This window comes from Urocitellus parryii, chromosome 9 (assembly GCF_045843805.1).
Source record: "Urocitellus parryii isolate mUroPar1 chromosome 9, mUroPar1.hap1, whole genome shotgun sequence".
Lineage (NCBI taxonomy): Eukaryota > Metazoa > Chordata > Mammalia > Rodentia > Sciuridae > Urocitellus > Urocitellus parryii.
Genome location: NC_135539.1, coordinates 16,368,994 through 16,387,782, shown reverse-complemented (window position 1 = coordinate 16,387,782; position 18,789 = coordinate 16,368,994). Strand labels below are relative to the sequence as shown.

Here is an 18,789-nt window from a genome sequence, read left to right as displayed (position 1 = left end):
GGCTTTCCATTTTCTGATCATTTCTTACTGGTTTTCCTTTGAGCTAGTCTCTTCTAGATCGTCACAAAATATATGTTATGGTGAGTTCTAGTCACCCAACTATGCTGGGATGGTTTAGATGACAGGTGTCCCCCAAAAGCTCATGTGGGAGACAAAGAAAGAAAGTTTAGAAGTGAAGTGATTGGGTTACGAGAGCCTTAGCCTCATCAGTGGATTAATCCCCTGGTGTGGATCAACTGGGTGGTAGTTGTAGGCAGGTGGGGTGTGACTGGAGGGGGTGGGTCATCGGTGGCATGCCTTTGATGCCTTTGGCATTTATTTTGACCATGGTGAGGAGAGAAAATCTCTCTCTCTCTCTCTCTCTCTCTCTCTCTCTCTCTCTCCTTCCTGGTGCCATGTCCAGTTGCTTTCCCCCACCCCACCCCCCCCCACCCCCCCCCCCCCCCCCCCCCCCCGTCCACCATGATGTTCTGTCTCACCTCGGGCCCAGGACCATGGGGCTGGCTGGCTGTGGACTGAGACGTCTGAAACCAGGAGTCCCCAGATAAACTTTTCTTCCTCTAATTGTTCTCCTGAGACCTTTTCATCACAGTAGCAAAAAAATCAAAACCAGCACACGTGCCACAGAACCACGATGTACGTCTGCTAAGCAAGGTTTGCAGGTCTTGAGGTCCTGGCGGTCTCCATGGTTACACGGGATGGAAGTGGGATGGGAGGGTGTCTTCCATTTGGTCTGCAAAAGTAGAGCCTGGGACGGGATTTCTCCCTCTGGTGATGGGTGGGGAAGAGCTTTCTAGAAAGGAAGTGAAGGGAGCAGCAGGGGACACACTGAAAGAAAGGGTCTGGCTGAGGGCCTCTGGTGCACAAAGGGCACCACAGAGTCCCCCCATGTCACTCCGTCATGGAGGGGCACCAGGCGGCCCCAGTCAGCCACGGGCGATTCGGTGTGAGTGTCCTGGGAAGGGCAGAGGCCCGCGACTGCAGGTTGAGGTGGTGGCCTCTGCGTGACCAGCAGTCCCAGCCCAGGGCGGAGTCTCCTCGGGAGGGCGGGAACCACACGGTCCCCAGGAGGCCAGGAGGGATCCGGCCAAGTGTGCGGCTGCCTTTTGGCGCTATGGGGACCGTCGCCCCGGGGTCCGGGTCGTCGCTGTGGTCCGGGCTCGGGCTCCTGCTCCAGCTCGCGGCGCTGCTGGGGACCCTCGGGCCACAGGTGAGAGCCGGGGAGGAGGCAGCGCCTCTAGAGTCTGCGGGGAGCAGGGGACGGGGGCGAGGGGACAGCGGGGCAATGGGGCCCCTTCCCTTCCTCTCCGGCCCGGGTCACCTCCAGTAGGTCCCTGGGGGAAGTGCCACTTGCGTCTGGAGCTGGAGAGGTGTGCCAGCGTGGAAACGCACAGGGAGGCGCAGCGCCCGCCTCTTCTCCACGGAGGGCAGGGAGCAGGGTTCATCTGGAGAAGGGGACAGTCTGGCAGTAGAGCCAGGTCCCTCAAAACTTCTAGGGAGCCTGGCCTCCTTTAAAGATGTGACCAATTTAAGGATCCCCTGCTGAGACATGCACCTCTACGTTTTTCCATACCAGGTGCTTGGCAATGCACCCCCCCCCAACACCGTATCCAAGACCGGACCCCAGGTTCAGAACCTCCGAGAAAAGTGAGCTCAAGGTGGTAGGGATCTGGTCCAGCCCAGCCAGGAGCAGAGACATCCAATCTTGGGGGAGCGCAGTCAGGACACAGAAGATGCCCAACCTAGAACCCAACCGCCCAGCCTGGAGCCCCCGCCCCCAGCACTTACTCCCCAGCCTCCTTTCCAGCTCTGCATCCATCCGCGCGGTTGTCAAGTAAAAATGAGAGCCCGGTGGGGCCAGAGCTGGTGTTTCCAGAAAAAAAAAATGAGAAATGGGAACAATTAGAAAATCTGATTTTTTTAAAAAAAGTGAAATCTTCCAAATGTTACAAAAATTGGTAATAAAAACCAAAATTTTGAACATGAATGGTCAAATGAAATTCGTTGGGGACAGTGTGTAGCATCTTCTCTAAGCCATCCTCACTTCTGCCATGTTGCAGATGGAAGAACTCAGGACCAGAAAAGAGAGGGGCTTGAGCTGGGTGTGGTGGCCCTAAGCAGCTCAGTGAGACCCGTCTCTAAGTAAAATACAAAATAGGGCTGGGGATGGGGCTCAGTGGCTGAGTGCCCCTGGGTTCAATCCCAGGTACAAAAAAAGTCAGAGGTGGGGGTGGGTCTCGGAGAAAGTTGCCGCACTCTGCACCAGATACTGTAGGCTCAGACCCCAAGCTGAGGGTCCTGGAGCAGGATGTGGCCTTCGCAGGGGTGCGGCTGGGCCACCCGGATGTTAGAATGCCTGCTGTGAGCTCAGCCTCACCTTGTTTGCTCAGGGAGGGGCTACAGCTGGTGAGTTAACCCAGCAGGGGCCAGGTCCAGGCCTCCCTCCCCACAGCTACCCCCCAGCTGTGGTTTGGGGGCCTGTTGGAGTCTGGCACCCAAAGCAGCTGGGCCAGTTTGGGGGGAGGGTGTGGGGCAGAAAGGCTCATTCTAAAAGAGGCAGACATTGTGCCAAAGAGAGAGAGACCAGGCTGAGAGAGAGTTGGTAGTTCAAGACCCAGTTGCACCTTTGATTATCTGTGTGTCTTTAGGGCAGTAACCTAACCTTCCTGAGCTTCCTACTCCCTGATCTGTGCAATGGGGAGACTCAGAGATGCAATCTCCTAGGGAGGCTGGAAGGGTCAGGGAAGTCTTTTCATTAAAAATTGCAGTGTTGGGGCTCCGTGGTAGAATGCTCATCTGGCATGCGTGAGGCCCTGGGTTTGATCCTCAGAGCCGCATATTAATTAATTAATCAAAAAGATCCATTGACAACTAAAACATTTAAAAAAAAAAAAACTTAGGGCTGGGGTTGTGGCTCAGCAGTAGAGTGCTCACCTAGCATGTGCAAGGCCCTGGGTTCCATTCTCAGCATCACATAAAAATAAATAAATAAAATAAAGGTATTGTGTATAACTACAACTAAAAATAAATATTAAAAAAAAAAAACACTTGCAGTGTTTTTTGAAAAGCCAGAGGAACGGAAGCGGGGAGGAAGTGGGAATTTAAATACAGTGGGGGGCCAACTCCCCTGGAGCCCCCAGCTCCACTGTAGCCTCCCCACAGGGTCAAAGCAATGATGGGTGCAGACAGAAGCTCCCCTGATCATCCTCCCTCTCTGTCCCACCTCTGGGAGAAGAGGGGTCACAGTCCGCCCTGCCTGGGGCAGGAGCAAGGGTAGCCCAGGCCTCTCAAAGGAGCTGACGCGGTTCCCCACCACAGGCCCAGACCCTGAAGCCAGAGAGCCTCCTGCTGGTGTCCACCTTGGATGGAAGTCTCCACGCGCTGAGCAAGCAGACAGGGGACCTGAAGTGGACGCTGAAGAATGGTGTGCCAGGGGCTGCCCGGGGCTGCCCTTGCTCTCTCCTTGGGTCCCTAGTTTGATGGTGGGCATGGTAGGGAGTCACTTGGGCATAGAGAGTAAGCACGTGGGTGCCAAGTTCCCACCAAGCCAGTGTCTGCAGGCAGCTTCCCCACTTCCCAGCTGGGTAGCCGTGGGAAGTCCACTTCACCTCTTGGAACCTCGATGTCCTCACCTGTAAAATGGGGCCAATGAGCCCACCTCACAGAGTTCTTGGGAGGAGACCTGGCATTCCTGTCGAACGCTGGGCTCGGTAAGCACAAGCTGTGCTTCTCAACTAGAGTCTAGAGGGGGCTCATGCTGCGTGTCCTGTCCCTGCAGATCCCATCATCCAAGGACCAATGTATGTCACAGAGTAAGTGAACATGAGGAGGAGCTGGGAGATGGAGATGGGAGGGTTGTTTTGAGGGGGTGCGTGTTAGAAAGGAGGGAAGAGAATTGGGTCTGGGTATGATACAGGGGAAGATCTTGGGGCTCCTGCTGAGAATTTGGAGGGAATGGGGACCTTCATAAAATCAGGGCCTTGAACTCAAGCTTCTCCATGTCCTTCTCTGTCCCACAGAACAGCTTTTCTCTCCGACCCTGCTGACGGCAGCCTGTACATCCTGGGGACCCAGAGACAACAGGGATTAATGGTGGGTTTCCTACAGAACTCTGGGATGGCGAGGGCCCTGATGCCGTCAGCTAGTGCACTGAAGGGCACTGGGGTAGCATGGTCAGAATCCGGGTGTCTCACGGGGGATATAAGTCAGGCTCTGAGCATCACGGGGAAGGCTGTCTGCTGGAGGGAGCATGGCTCTCACTGTCAGCAGAGCTGGCTGAGGACATTGAGGGGGCTTCTCAGGACTCTGGTGGATTTAAGGATAAACTTATGTGTCAATTAGCTTTTGCTAAATAACCAATTGCCTCAAAACCAAACAACTCGAAATTTAGTGGGATGATAGTTAGGCTGGGCTCGGTTGGGTGGTTCTTCTGCTGGTCTGGATCAAACTTGCTCCTGCACCTGTGGTCCGCTGTTGGTCAGCTGGATATGGCTCCGTTTCTGAAAGTTGGGAGTTGTTTGGCTGGTAACAGGGTATACATACCCTGATCTTACCCTGTCCCCATTATCCAAACCTAACAAGGATCAAGAGCACATGGAGTCCACTCACATAATCCAGACAAGTTCAACTCCAGGGAGAGAACAGGGCAGAGGAGGGTGGTGGGTGGATCTCTACTCATAGCCACATTGGGCAGGGTCCCCTTGATTTTGGATCAGCTCCTCAACCTCTCTGAGTCTTTCATGGCTGTTGACAGTTTTGAAAGTCTCCGTGTGTGTTTTTGAGGAGGGCATCAGGCAGGGATCGGGTGTAACCTGGGGCATCTTGACACTGGGTATGGGAAGATCTGCAGGTCCTTGAGAAGCTGTGTAGCAAAGTGGTTGTGTACTGCCTCGGAAGACACTGGCTCTGCCACTCAATGACTGTGTGACGTTAGTCAAATTATTTGGCCTCTCTGAGCTCCAGTTTTCTGGGAAGCGTAAATAATAATAACAATGATGCCTCATGAAAATGTGATTATGGGGTCAACCTCAGAAGGGTGTCCAGCACAGCTGACTGCTGTGTGTGTGTGTGTTTCCAATTCTTCCTGAACATTGTCCCTATCCTAGAAACTGCCGTTCACCATCCCAGAGCTGGTCCATGCCTCTCCCTGCCGCAGCTCCGACGGGGTCTTCTACACAGGTGAGCTCCTCTCCAGTCTTTGGCATCCAGGTCCAGCCAGCAGGAGGGAACCTGGGCTGTGATGGGCCAGCCTGACACAGAGGCACAGTGTTTCCCACGCCATCCCCCTCTGCAGGACGGAAGCAGGACGCCTGGTTCATAGTGAATCCTGAGTCAGGGGAGACTCAGATGACACTGACCACAGACAGTCTCTCTACCCCCCACCTCTACATCGGCCGAACACGTGAGTCAAGCCCCAGCTGCTCCCCAAGCTCGGGGCAGCACCCTTCATTCTCTGTCCAGGCCTGGCTGTTGCTATCCAAGTTGAGACCAGGCAGATTGGTTAGTCTTCAACAAACATTTAACTCAATGGTGGCGGATACAGAAATGGACAGCCTCGTGCTCTGTCATTGGGTTATTCACCAGGCCTACAGGAGGGTGCCCAGGAAGTCCCTACGCCACAAAATGAACAGCCTTCGGGATGGGGTGAGGGAAGTATCACATGGGCACTCCTGGTAATCTTGCTTTGGGGGATCTCCAGAGTACACGGTTACCATGCATGACCCAAGGGCCCCGGCCCTGCGCTGGAACACCACCTACTGCCGCTACTCAGCAGCCCCCATGGATGGATCACCTGGGAAATGTGAGTGCCACCTTTCCCCAGCCCCGTCTTGGAGTAAGGTCCCCAGGCCAGGGAACCTTGAATGGCATTTCTGACCAAGTCCCACCCATATTCTGACCCACAGACCCCCTCACGTGCTGAGTGACATACCCCTGGTAGATGACTCCAAGATATGACTTCACCCTCATATCTCCGAGCAAGGTCTCACCATCCCAACTCTTCCATAACCCAAATGACCCCACCCAGGTAGCCTTAGGTCACTCCAGCCTCTAAGTGACCACAAGCGACCCACACACCCTGAGCACTCCCCACTTGCCCTAACTGAACCCTACATGATGAGTGACCCTTGCAGATGACCCCCAAGAGAAACCCGGCCACCCCCTGGATAGTATGCCAGGCCTTCCCAATGCCCAAGGACCTCACCGGTGCCCCTAAATAGCCCCTCAAATCTTGACTATATCCTTCTGCATGAGACTCCATGAAGGTACCCTGACACATCACAGTGACACGCCCAGGGCCCTTAACTCTTTCATAATCTAAGTGACTCCAAGTGACCTGAATATCTAGGCCACAATGATGACCCATCCTAAGTGAGCCTCAGTCGATGGCTGACTACCCTACATCCTAAGGTTCCTCTCAGATGACCCAGTTTGACTCACGCACATCTGAGTCACCTTTGGATGATCCCATGAACTCTGACCTTCCTATGTCCTGGAGACCCTCCAAGTAATCTCACCTGACCCCCACACACCTGAACACCCCTCCACCCTGGATGCTCTCGGATGCATCCACCAGGGCTCTCACCTCTCCCGGCCATCTTCCTTGGCAGACATGAGCTACCTCACATCCTGTGGGATGGGCCTGCTGCTGACTGTGGACCCAGGAAGTGGGACTGTGCTGTGGACCCAGGACTTGGGTGTGCCTGTGATGGGCATCTACACCTGGCATCAGGATGGCCTGCACCAGCTACCCCACCTCACCCTGGCTCGGGACACCCTGCATTTCCTCGCCATCCGCTGGGGCCACATCCGGCTGCCTGCTTCAGGCCCCCAACATACGGCCACACACTTCTCTGTCCTGGACACCCAGCTTCAGTAGGTATCCACTCCTGGGGGCCAGAAAGGGAGCTTCTGGAGTTATCCCAGCCCAGACCCAATGACCAGGCATGATGTTCAACCATGACCACCAACAGCACCAAAAAAGGTGTCAAAACACTGTGCCCCCAAGTACCTCCAGGGCCCCCTGGATAGCCCCACTGTTCAGCAACTAATAGGGTAAAATCTGGCCTACGAGGGAGCCTCCAGGCCACAGCCCCTCTGATTGCTAGATTCTGTGCCTGATTATTAAATACTTTAAAAATCACCTTCCCTCATAACACCTAATACTTTGGTGTCTCCATCTTGCAGTATCAGGAGACTGGGAAAGTCTGGGATTGTCCATTTATTCATTTTGTTCCCCAAAAACTTAACTAAGCATTTACTATGTGCCAGTCACTTGCTAGGCTCTGGGAATACAACAATAACAGCCACTGTTCCTGCCTACAGGAATCTTGGAGTCCTAGCATGGTGTGAGAAAGGATGAGATGATAGAAGTACAGGGTATGGTGGGAATGTATAAGAAAGATACCCAAATTGAGACTGGGGGCAGGAGCAATCATGGAAAGCTTCTTAAAGAAGGGACATGTGGGCTGGGGATGTGGCTCAAGCGGTAGCGTGCTCGCCTCGAATGCGTGCGGCCCGGGTTCGATCCTCAGCACCACATACCAACAAAGATGTTGTGTCCGCCGAGAACTAGAAAATAAATATTAAAAATTCTCTCTCTCTCTCTCTCCCTCCTCACTCTTAAAAAAAAAATAAAATCTTACTACCAATGTTAATTTATTCATTTAAAAAAAAAAGAGAGAAGGGACATGTAAGTTGAAATCTAAAAGGTAAATAGGAAATGGGAGATAGAAAGCACGTCATCCAGGGAACAGAAAAAATTAAATAAGCTGGAGCATATATCCAACAGGAAGTGAAGTCTGAAGTTCTAAGTTAACTGGGATCTTGTGGGGTCATGTAAAGGGCTTGAACATTTTTCCCCAAGGCTAAGGAGAAATCACTGGAGGACCCCTGAGACCCCCATATGAGGAAGCGATTTGATCATAGTTTCATTGTGGGAAGCTCCTTCTAGTCGCAATGTGAAGAGTGATTCAGGGAAATATGGACGCTGAGAGGATATGCTTTAGTTCAGGCAAAGGATGATACTTTGGACGAGAGTGAAAAACGAGAGATGGAAATAAGACGTAAGACATGAAGAGGTGGTGATAGTAAGAATGATCAGGAAGCAGGGTGGCTGTGAACGAGGAAAGGCCAAGGGTCACACTTAGGTTTCTAGAAGCATGTGGGTGCCATCATTTTCAGGGGTAGGGAGCACTAGAGGAGGAAGCCCGGAAAGAACAGAAGCAGGGGAAGAGTCAGGTGATGTGTTCAGATTTAGAAAATTGAGATTTTTTAAAGGGGGTCTGGGATAGACATAAATTTATAAATTGTGACTACAACGTTTGTATCCATTTTGCTGCCCAACTACTCAAAACATAGCACTTAAAAACCGCATTTATTTGTTCTCAAGCATCTGTGGGTCATCTGGGTGGTTCTTCTGGCCTGCAGTCAGCTGGTGACTTGACACAGCCAACATCTAGCCTGGTCCCCACTCACCTCTCTCCATATGGCCTACAAAGTATCAAACAGCAGAGTTCTTTGCTACTTCACCAGGTCTTCCTCAATGGTCATCTCAGAGTCCCCAAGAACAATACCAGGGAGGAAGCCCCAGTCCACAAGCATTTTACAAGTCCCTTCTAGGGACATTGACTAACGCAACTCACATGACCAATATGGAAAGATCCTCTATGTGGGTATCTGAAGCCACACACCACTGTGACCCATTGTTCTCTTTTTCCTCTCCCCCCTTAGGATGACACTGTACGTAGGAAAAGAAGAAGCTGGCTTTTATGTCTCCAAAGCCTTGGTCCACACAGGAGTGGCCCTGGTGGTGAGAAGGGGTCTCTCGAGGGCTGGAAAGAGGGATGTAGCAGGAGAGGGGCCTCCTTCATGGCTGTCCATCTTCTCCCATAGCCTCGTGGACTGACCCTGGCCCCCATGGATGGCCCGACCACAGATGAGGTGACACTCCAAGTCTCAGGGGAGCGGGAGGGCTCACCCAGCACTGCCGTCAGATACCCCTCAGGCAGTGTGGCCCTCCCGAGCCAATGGCTGCTCATTGGTAAGGTTCCTTGGCTCAAATTTGGAATCAAGGGTCTGAGCCCAGATCCTTTAGAAGTTAGAAGGCCGAGATCACCTTCAGCCCTCTGATTTGTGTCCCTGCCCCTTAGGACACCATGAGCCACCCCCAGTCCTGCACACCACCATGCTGAGGGTCCACCCCACCTCAGGGAGTGGGACTGCTGCCACAAGACCCCCGGAGAGTACCCACACTTCAACTGTCTTCTCAGAGGTCAGTGCTAGACGGGCAGAGGGCAGTAGGTACATGGACAGCCCTTGGACCTTTCCCTCGGGCTTCTAGGAGTAACCTGATGGAGGATTAGGTGACCTCAGAGTTTCTGAGAAGACAAACATTTTGTGGTTGTCACTGTCAGAACTGTTAGAAGTATCAAAAAGATATTGGGTTCCTAAACAGTGAAACATGGTTTGCCGTCTTTTATTTTTCTTCAGCACAAATATTGTAAAATATTCATCAAGTGAGAATTTTAAAACAGAAAAACTATAAAAAAAAAATATTTTGCCTTCCTGGGAGCAGGTTAGATAAGAAGTACCAGTAAGTAGTTCAAGGTCAGGAGGAAGAGCCGTGACTTGGAGTACTAATTCTCAAATCTGGTCGCTCATCAGAATCACCCAGGAATCCATTCCAGACACACCAAATGCAGAGTCTCTGGAGGTGGACGTCTGTATTTTTAATGACGCCCTACGAGTACCTGTATTTTTAGTGACATTCAAGGAGATGCTGGTTTGGCAAACCACACTCCTGGGCACCATGATGTTTCAGCACCACGGAGAGCTCCATGGTTCCCACCATAACAGACCACTCACTGCCCCTTCAGCTAAGCCCTGCCCTGGACTGGGGAAGGGTTGGGGGTTCCACTGTGAGAGGGAGTACCAAGATTGAAAACTGCTTCGTTCCCAGCTCCTGAGCCCAAGTCGAGAGGAACCTTGGGACACAGAGCTACATCCTGAAGAGAAAACTCCAGACTCTTCTCCAGGGCTGGGATCCCAAGACCTGCTGGCAGCGAGTCTCACAGGAGTCCTCCTGGGAGGCTGGATTCTTTTCCTGATGAGGCAGGTAAGCCCATGGCTCTGACCTCAGGTGCATCGTAGTGTCTTTCCAGAGAGAACTCTGCTCCTCTCAGACCACTGAGCCACCCTCTCCCTCACCCCTTTCCAACTCTGCGCCCTGCCTTCCCCCCAGCAGTTCCCAGTCCCCTGCTCCTGTGCTGTGTGGGTTCATGGTCCAGGTGGAGGCCAGCTTAGGTGTGGGCCCTCACTGGGCAGGCCTGGCTGGGCCAAGCTCCCTGAACCCTCCTGCGTTAGCAGCAGCAGTTGGCAGAGAAGCAGCAGAAGAGTCCCCCAGCACCTGAAGGCCCTGCCATCTCACAGGACGCTCAGGCCCAGCTCCCAGGGGCCACCCCGCAATGCCAGAAGAGTCTTCAAAGTCCCTCCGAGCAAGCCCATGCACCCTGCGATCCTGAAGGTGAGCTGGAGAGAACAAGATGGGCCAGAATCGGGACAGAAAAGGGAGGGGCACACTTAATTTAATTTCAAAGTGAATTTCATAGAAGCCATGATAGTGGGATGGTTCCACCTAAATAAGATAATAAGAGGGTGCTTTGAGGGCATTGTGTTGAGCACCCAAGGGTCTTCTTTATACTTATTAATTTCAAAGAACTCTGGATGTAGATAGAACTGAATGTAGATCAAACTCTATTCTCTGTTAACATTGACCAGTTGCTTGACCTCTGTGAATTTCAGTTTTCATTTTGTTAAGAAGGACTAAAAACACCTGTCTCATAGTAACCTTTCCCAATGAGGTGATATCATTATTTAAATCAGGCCTAGGTGATGTTATTAATATAAAATAATATCACATTTTATAATGGTAATGGTAAGCTATCTAAGTAAAATTGTATTTTATTTTTATTTTTTATTTTTGATACTGGGGATTGAACCCAAGCATATTTAACCACTGAGCCACATCCCCAAATCTATTTTATGTTTTATTTAGAGACCGAATCTTGCTGAGTCACTTAGGGCCTTGCTAAGTTGCTGAGGCTGGCTTTGAACTTTCGATCCTCCTTGCTCAGCCTCCCAAGCTGCTGGGATTGCAGGGGTGCACCGCCACACCTGGCACCATTTTATCTTTTTAAACATTCCTCTCATCTTTTCTCAATTTAAACCTATCGACAGTCCCTTTCAAAGATTCTGTGGTATCTGGGGATGCTTCCGGGGGTCTGTGCTTCTCCTGCTCCTCTGGCTCTGGGCGGGGCTGGTGCTGTTGGTGAACCAGCCCTGGCCCCTCCTGGTCCTGCTCCCCCCACTTCCCCATGCAGCAGCTCCACCTGCTGAAGTCCACCCTGCAGTTGACTGTAGCTGTACCACAATCCCGGTGCTCCCCTGTGTGCTCCCCTTCCTCAGGCCTCTGCTGAGAGGGAAACACTCCCCTTCCTCGGGATCAGAGATTGTCTTTTGGGATAGAACCTTGGGCCCAGCACAGACAAAGCATATGCTGTAGGACTGAGCTACACCACAGCCCAGGCCAGCTCTCCCCCAGTGTCCCACAGCCAAGTTGCCTGAGCCCTGAAGCATTGTAATTCTTGTCATTTTCGAGATTCAAAGTGGGTCCAGGGAATAATCCCCCTATTGCACCCCAAAACCCTCATCTCCGTTTGGAGATGACTTTAGAGTGGAGTGCAGACAATCCAGACTCCATCTTTTCCTGGGTGGTTTTTGTCAAAGGGTGCTGCAAACCCTCCTTGCCATTTTCCTTCTGTTACCCCTCACACCCCAACTCACCAGGCTCCAGTCATTGAGGTGGTAGAAATTCTCTCCCCAGAAGTCTCCCCAATTTCCATCTAAGTCACTAGATTTCAGTAATCCTCTAGAGAAGTAACAAGGAAGAAGGAAAAGAATCTCAGAACTTGAGTCTCAGGTCTGACTCAGCCAAGTCAGCCTTGTTATATAAAATACCAAAAATTATTTATGCACTCTAGGGAAAGAGTCAGGGTGATATCGATGTTTTGGGACAAGCGCCCAAGAAAAATCAAAGAGATTAGCCTAGATAGAGCCTGGTAATTTTGTTATTAAACTCAGTAGAAAAAAATAACTGTATATAATACTAGATTTCCTCTGTCATTTAAAGTCTTTATAGTTCTTTCACTTCTTTATTTAAAATGTGAATAAGCTTGTTATTTGGCATTTTCATGCACTCTAGACAAAACCCAGAGAGAACAGGAGATGATTATGTAGTGTGGTGGTGGGATCATATAAGGAAGGAGTTTCGGGAATTCAGAGAAGGGGCACAAAATCCAGACTTGGGAAACAGGAAATAACCTAGATTCGAAGCCCAAACTGGGAGCCCAAGAAGGGGGAACTGCAAGTGAGCCCCAAAGAGTGGGACACAAACTAAAATTCAAAGATTACATTCTGCAAGTGAAAGTAAGGTTGCAGATTCATGCTCATGGACCAAGTGGATAGAGTAAAGCAGCCACCAAGGAGACAATAAGGAATGGTGGGGACTGTGGCAGTCTGGGAACAGCTGCCCTGCTAGTTTATAGCAGGGATTATGCTGGTCTAGCTTACTCCTACGACCCTTGGCAGAGAGGAGGGCTCACTGAATGTTTGTTGGATCAAGACTGACTCTGGGCACTGGAGATTCAAAAACAGCACCTCTCATAAATAGGTATGAAATGAACGTGTGCTAAGCCACTGTGAGGAAAAGGCGGAGTTACTGTTGTCTGAGATTTGCCCATTTAGGCAAAACCCAGATAGAACTATTTCAGAGTCCACAGTATCAGAATCTCAGACCTGGGAGAGTCAAAATATGGCTCATGGAGAAAAGCTCTTGAGAACCCACTCTTCAAACACAGCCTCCACCCCAGCACTCGGGGCAGCCTATTTTATTCTTAGGACACAAATGTCAAGCTCAGGAACTCTGATCTTGGAAATCTCAGCCCTCCTATCTCAATAGGAGAGAGGGACATTTCTTATGAGTGTTTCTATGGCTAACAAATCACTTAACACAAATGCACGTACCCGTGCATACTTGGGTGTCCTTCAGAACTGCCAATCATGTCATACATCCAACAGCAAGTGGACATTATCAAGCCTGAACCAGAGTGAGCCTGTTTCTAGCATTTCCTGTGCACAGGCACTGTTCTAAACACTTTGCATGTATGAACTCACATTAACATTCCTGTGCTGTAGGTACTGTTATGATGCCTCTTCTATGGAAGAAGGCAGAAAAGCTTAATGACACTCTGCATCTCACCTCCAGGCTCATAGAGCTACTGAGTGGCAGCTCAGGAGTTCAAAGACAAGTAAGCTGTGCTCTTAATGGGCTGCTGTGGGATCCTGCCCTGTCTGAACACTGGCAAACACCTATGAAAGGATGTGACTATCTCTAAAGGTTCCCAGCCTATGTCAAAGCAGCAGCAAAATACAGTGTGTGCTCAGGACTTCCAAGAGATAATTCTGACTGTGCCATGTTCCCTGACATGACAACTTTTGAATGCTTTATAACTTACCTCTTGCATGTGTTGCCTCTCTACTATGATGCTGCAGAAGGCTGATAAATACCTGAATTCAAGGTCCTCAAGGCCTTAAGGCTGGACTCTGTCTAGTACTGAGGGTGCCACTGAACATCAGTCTAGCAAGCACTGAGCCAACATTTATCCTACACCATGGGCATCAAGAACAGGAAAAGCAGGCGTACAATAGAATGAAAACCAGATGACCAGCGCTTGTTCCAACAGGTTTTCAGGCGATTCTGTCCCTGATTTCTGAGCTGCCACAGACAGTACAGGTGATGTGCTTTCTGCAAAGCCCTGAATGCATTCATTCAAGTTGGATGTCCAGGGAACACCAACTTAGGTTACTGCCTGCATATTGCAGAGAGGATGAGAGTGAATGTTTAGCAAGCAGTGCTAAAGCATGGCTTGGGGCTGGTTTTAGTCAGCTTTTTTGAGGCCATGACTTAAAGACCCAAACAGAAAAATTATAGAAGAGGAAAAGTTTACTTAAGGGCTCACAGTTTTAGAGGTCTCAGTCCGTAGATAGCCAGATCCATTCCTTGGTGCTTGAGTTGAGGCTGAACATCATGGTGGAGTGTGTGGAGGATGGAAGCAGCTCTCGTGATGATCAGAAAGCAGAGAGAGAGACTCTACTTGCCAGATACAAATATATACCCCAGCTGGATGCCATGGCGCACGCCTGTAATCCCAGCAGAGGTTGAGACAGGAGGATCACAAGTTCAAAGCCAGCCTCTGCAACTTAGTGAGGCGCTAAGCAATTCAGTGAGACCCCAACTCTAAATAAAACACAAAATAGGGCTGGGGATGTGGCTCAGTGGTTGAGTGCCCCTGAGTTCAATCCCCAATAATATATATATATATATATATATATATATATATATATATATATATATATATATCCCAAAGCCATGCCCCCCAATGCCCTCCCTTCTCCAGTCACACCCCACCAGCCTTCAATTACCACTCAATAAATCCCACCAGGTGATTAATTAACCGATTAAGGCTCTCCTAACCAGACATTTCTCCTCTGAACTTTCTTGCACTGTCTTCCAGGTGAGCTTTTGGGAGACACCTCATATCCCAACCATAATAGGGCTTTTCTTACTGGTTCCTAACCCTGATTTTAATTTGCTTTTCCACTTTTTCTAGAGCCGATTATAGAACCAGAAGCGAGTAGCATGTTCTCAGGGCCCCTGCTCTGCACAATTCAGGGGTGCCATATAGTTGGCTATATGGAGAGCGCCCCTTACAAACCTACAGACCCTTGCTCCCCTGAGCCCACCTCATCCATCCTAATGGGAAACCAAGGCCTTCTGGGGGTCCCTTGCCACCTTAGAACTAACTCTGGGGCCACAGAGGCTCCCAGTGCCCTGCTTCTTCCTTTCTGGCCAGTCTTTTCTGTAACTATGCTCACTCTCTTCATGCTGCCACTGCCAAGTTCACCTTCCTGTTTGAAGCCAGTCCAACCTCAATTAAAGGATTCAGTTACAACTGGTGGAGGTGGGGCTAATGGCAGAGAAATTCAGGGAGAAAAAAATAGGGCAGAAGATGCCAGAAAAGAGGCTAATTCAGCAAACATCTTCCTGCCCCCTCTTCCCATAGTCCTTCAGTCTTCACATTAATATGATGTAGGGTCGTTGACGCTGCCCTGCTTTACAGATGAGAAAACCCAGGCAGAGAGGTCAATTAACTTGCTCAAGTACACAGGAAGGAAGAGCTCTTGGACCTGTTTCTGACACCTGGGTGCTGGCTCTTACCCACCAGGCTGAGCGTGGAAGGGGAGGTCTGGACTGGGCAGAGGGGGGCTGTGGGCAGCAAGCAGAGGCTCCCTGTGACACGGCCCTCCTCTGTTCCCTAGCCGAGCAGCTCACTGTAGTGGGAAAGATTTCCTTCAACCCCAAAGACGTGCTGGGACGTGGGGCAGGTGGGACATTCGTTTTCCGGTAAGTGGCAGGCAGGCAGGAGCCAGGCTACAGACACGGCACCGAGAGCCTTTGGCCGTTACCTCTTAGGGAACCATTCTTTCAAGACTCCCCAGGGTGGGGACAGGCTGACCCCTCTACTCACAAGTTCCTACCCTTTCCTTTATCTGCTCTCTCGGAACCCCTGTCCCCTTACCCATCTCCCAGGGGACAGTTTGAGGGTCGGGCAGTGGCTGTCAAACGGCTACTCCGAGAGTGCTTCAGTCTGGTTCGGCGGGAGGTCCAGCTGCTGCAGGAGTCCGACAGGCACCCCAATGTGCTCCGCTACTTCTGCACGGAGCGGAGCCCCCAGTTCCACTACCTTGCCCTGGAACTCTGCCAGGCCTCTTTGCAGGAGGTGAGCTGGGAGCTCAGGGAGGGCAGGGGGCCCTGGGCTGCATAGTGACACTTTGCCCTTCCATGTTGCTCAGTATGTAGAGAACCCCGACCTTGGCCGCTGGGGCCTGGAGCCCACAATGGTACTCCAGCAGCTGACATCTGGCCTGGCGCACCTGCACTCCCTACACATAGGTAACCGCTGGCCCTGCCTCCTGTCCCCAACTTCCACCTGCTCTTCTCCGGCACCAGCCACCAGCTCCCTCTCCGTGCCACCCCTGTAGTGCACCGTGACCTGAAGCCGGGCAACATTCTCCTCACCGGGCCCGACGGCCAGGGTCAAGGCAGGGTGGTCCTCTCGGATTTTGGCCTCTGCAAGAAGCTGCCTGCCGGCCGCTGCAGCTTCAGCCTCCGCTCGGGCATCCCTGGCACCGAAGGCTGGATGGCACCCGAGCTCCTACAACTCCTGCCCCCAAACAGCCCTGTGAGTCTTCCCCCCTGCCCCAGGCCACAGGGCTCCCTGTGTCCCAGCTGCCTTCCAGAAGAGGCCCTACCCCACTTGCTGGGTGATCCACTCCTCCAAGCCTCTGCTGCTTGATCTGTGCAGAAGGGCTCTTCTTACTCGGGCAGTGGCTCTCCAACAGGGAGATTTTGCTGCCCAGGGGATCTTAAGATAAAAACCAATCTTCACTGATTCACAATTACTGGGGAACTGATGTGGGAAGAAAATGCCCAGATCCCCGGTACCCAGTGGTTCTGATCTAATTAGCTGGGGTAGAGCGTCCTGGGTGTTGTAGAGTTGGGTCCACAATCACTGATGTGGATGGAGGGTTCTGGGGAGCATCTGCTGATGTAGATAAAGCACAGAACAGCTTCTGACCCCATGGGCACTGGAGTTGGGGACCCCAGGGATATAGATTTTGGAGTCACAGTGTGTGGGTGGAAGTTGAATTCATAGGTGTAGATAACACCAAACGACAGTCACTAGAGAAATCACTCCCACTCCCCAAATCAGGAAAAAGCTCCAAGTGGTGGGCTGGAGATCCAAGGACCAATGCACTAATGCTGCAAGCCCAGAAAGTTTATTTTTTTAAATTACTGGCCACTATTTTGACATTAGGGGAAATCCCGCATAAAAATCTGGATTTGGGATTCTCTTGGGGGGGGGGGGAATCAGCTCTGCCATCCTAGCAGAGTCCCCTGGTGACGATTAGCGGGAGCCGGGGATCAGCTGGCAGGGTCAGGGCCCATGCCAGGTCTCCAATCCTCACCATCACCTACTGTATCCTCTGTCGTGCTCCCTGTGCACCTGCAGGAAAGAGCGGGAAAAACCCAAACCAAAAATTCTGCAGGGTCACAGGTGCCGGGTGAAGAGCCAGGGGGGGTCTTCAACAGAGCGGAGGGGAGGGGACCTAAAGCCAAGAGATGCAGCCCAGGACATGGCCAGGAGTTGTAGTCTGAACCAACCTCTGAGGGGAATTAGCCAGGGTGACTTCCTCCTCCTCATTCCCGTCTCTCTGGCCCCCCAGACCACTGCTGTGGACATCTTCTCTACAGGCTGTGTGTTCTATTATGTGCTTTCTGGTGGCAGCCACCCCTTTGGGGACAGTCTTTACCGCCAGGCCAACATCCTCGCAGGAGCTACCTGTCTGACTCACCTGGAAGAAGAGGCCCATGGTGAGGGAGACCTAGGCCCAGCAGAGGGAGGAAGAGGGCACGAGGCTGGGTAGGCCTGAACCATCCTTCCTTCTGCCCCCCAGACAAGGTGGTGGCCCGGGACCTGGTGGAAGCCATGTTGAGCCCTGTGCCGCAGGCCCGCCCTTCCGCTCCACAGGTGCTGGCCCACCCCCTCTTCTGGAGCAGAGCCAAGCAGCTCCAGTTTTTCCAGGTCAGAGGGAAACCTTGGGAATGGCCCCCCAGAAGTCCTAAGGTTGGGTCCTAATCAACAAGGGAAGTTCCATCGTGCCCAGATATTCCATTCCATTGTGTGACCCCGACCAAGGGGACTGTGCCTCTGAACCCATTTGCTCTCTATACAATGGACACATGGCGCCTGCCTTCTGGGTAGGTGGTAAATCCCAGAAGCGCAGCCCAGCAAATCCAAGGTCCCCAAGAGACAATGGTCCTGACCACCCTAAACCAAGAGGCTCTCTGCTTCACACTCCTACAGCGAGACACACTCCTGGCCTTGGGGCGGCTGGCACTGGTCACAAGGCTCAGGAGCTCTGTGGGTCCTAGGACGTCAGTGACTGGCTGGAGAAGGAGTCTGGGCAAGGGCCCCTGGTGACGGCGCTGGAGGCGGGCGGCTACAAGGTGGTCCGGCACAACTGGCACAAGCACATCTCCGTGCCACTGCAGACAGGCAAGGCACACACCTGGGGTGGCCAAGGGGAGCCCATGGGGGGCAACTCCAGAGCCCGTTCCTCTGCCTACAGATCTGAGAAGGTTCCGGTCATATAAGGGGACATCGGTGCGAGACCTGCTGCGGGCCATGAGGAACAAGGTATGTTCTGGGTCTGGGTGGGGCCTGGATCCTGGAAGGCCGGACACAGCCGAGCCAGGGTCCCCTGTCTATCACCCCCCAGAAGCACCACTACAGGGAGCTGCCGGCTGAGGTGCAACAAGCCCTGGGCCAGGTCCCCGACAGCTTTGTGCAGTATTTCACCCAGCGATTCCCGTGGCTGCTCCTCCATACCTACCGCACCATGAGGAGCTGCGCCTCGGAGAGCCTCTTCCTGCCCTACTACCCGCCAGCTGCAGAGGCCAGGGAGCCATGCCAGGAGCCACCCGGAGCTGAGCCAGCAGAGGGCGCAGAGACAGCCTCCATCCCAGCAGGCAAGGGAGTTGGGCCTGCAGCTGAGGCGGAGGCCAAGGCCCATCTCAGTCCCTGAGGAAACCAGGGAGGCCTGGCAGCC

General features: G+C 52.1%; 1 protein-coding gene across 1 annotated transcript; it reads left to right on the top strand.

Moving 5' to 3' along the window:
• Nucleotides 1–1,114: 1,114 nt before the first annotated feature.
• Nucleotides 1,115–18,765, top strand: Ern2 (endoplasmic reticulum to nucleus signaling 2). The gene is made up of 22 exons (XM_026392083.2): nucleotides 1,115–1,210; nucleotides 3,319–3,424; nucleotides 3,779–3,812; nucleotides 4,020–4,092; nucleotides 5,106–5,178; nucleotides 5,294–5,401; nucleotides 5,699–5,800; nucleotides 6,609–6,873; nucleotides 8,731–8,809; nucleotides 8,893–9,040; nucleotides 9,150–9,271; nucleotides 9,959–10,114; nucleotides 10,363–10,522; nucleotides 15,436–15,520; nucleotides 15,707–15,896; nucleotides 15,970–16,069; nucleotides 16,159–16,358; nucleotides 17,404–17,551; nucleotides 17,635–17,762; nucleotides 18,113–18,236; nucleotides 18,310–18,377; nucleotides 18,460–18,765. Exons 1-22 carry the CDS (start codon nucleotides 1,115–1,117, stop codon nucleotides 18,763–18,765), a joined length of 2,871 nt encoding a protein of 956 aa, XP_026247868.2.
• Nucleotides 18,766–18,789: the final 24 nt, after the last annotated feature.

What these genes read in the sequence shown, in the direction of transcription:
- Ern2 (XM_026392083.2), top strand. Translation starts at nt 1,115, where the DNA reads ATGGGGACCGTCGCCCCGGGGTCCGGGTCGTCGCTGTGGTCCGGGCTC. An exon ending in AGAGACAACAGGGATTAATG is followed by an intron (nt 4,093 to 5,105) that starts GTGGGTTTCCTA and finishes TCCCTATCCTAG; the next exon opens with AAACTGCCGTTCACCATCCC. An exon ending in TCCTGCCCCCAAACAGCCCT is followed by an intron (nt 16,359 to 17,403) that starts GTGAGTCTTCCC and finishes CTGGCCCCCCAG; the next exon opens with ACCACTGCTGTGGACATCTT.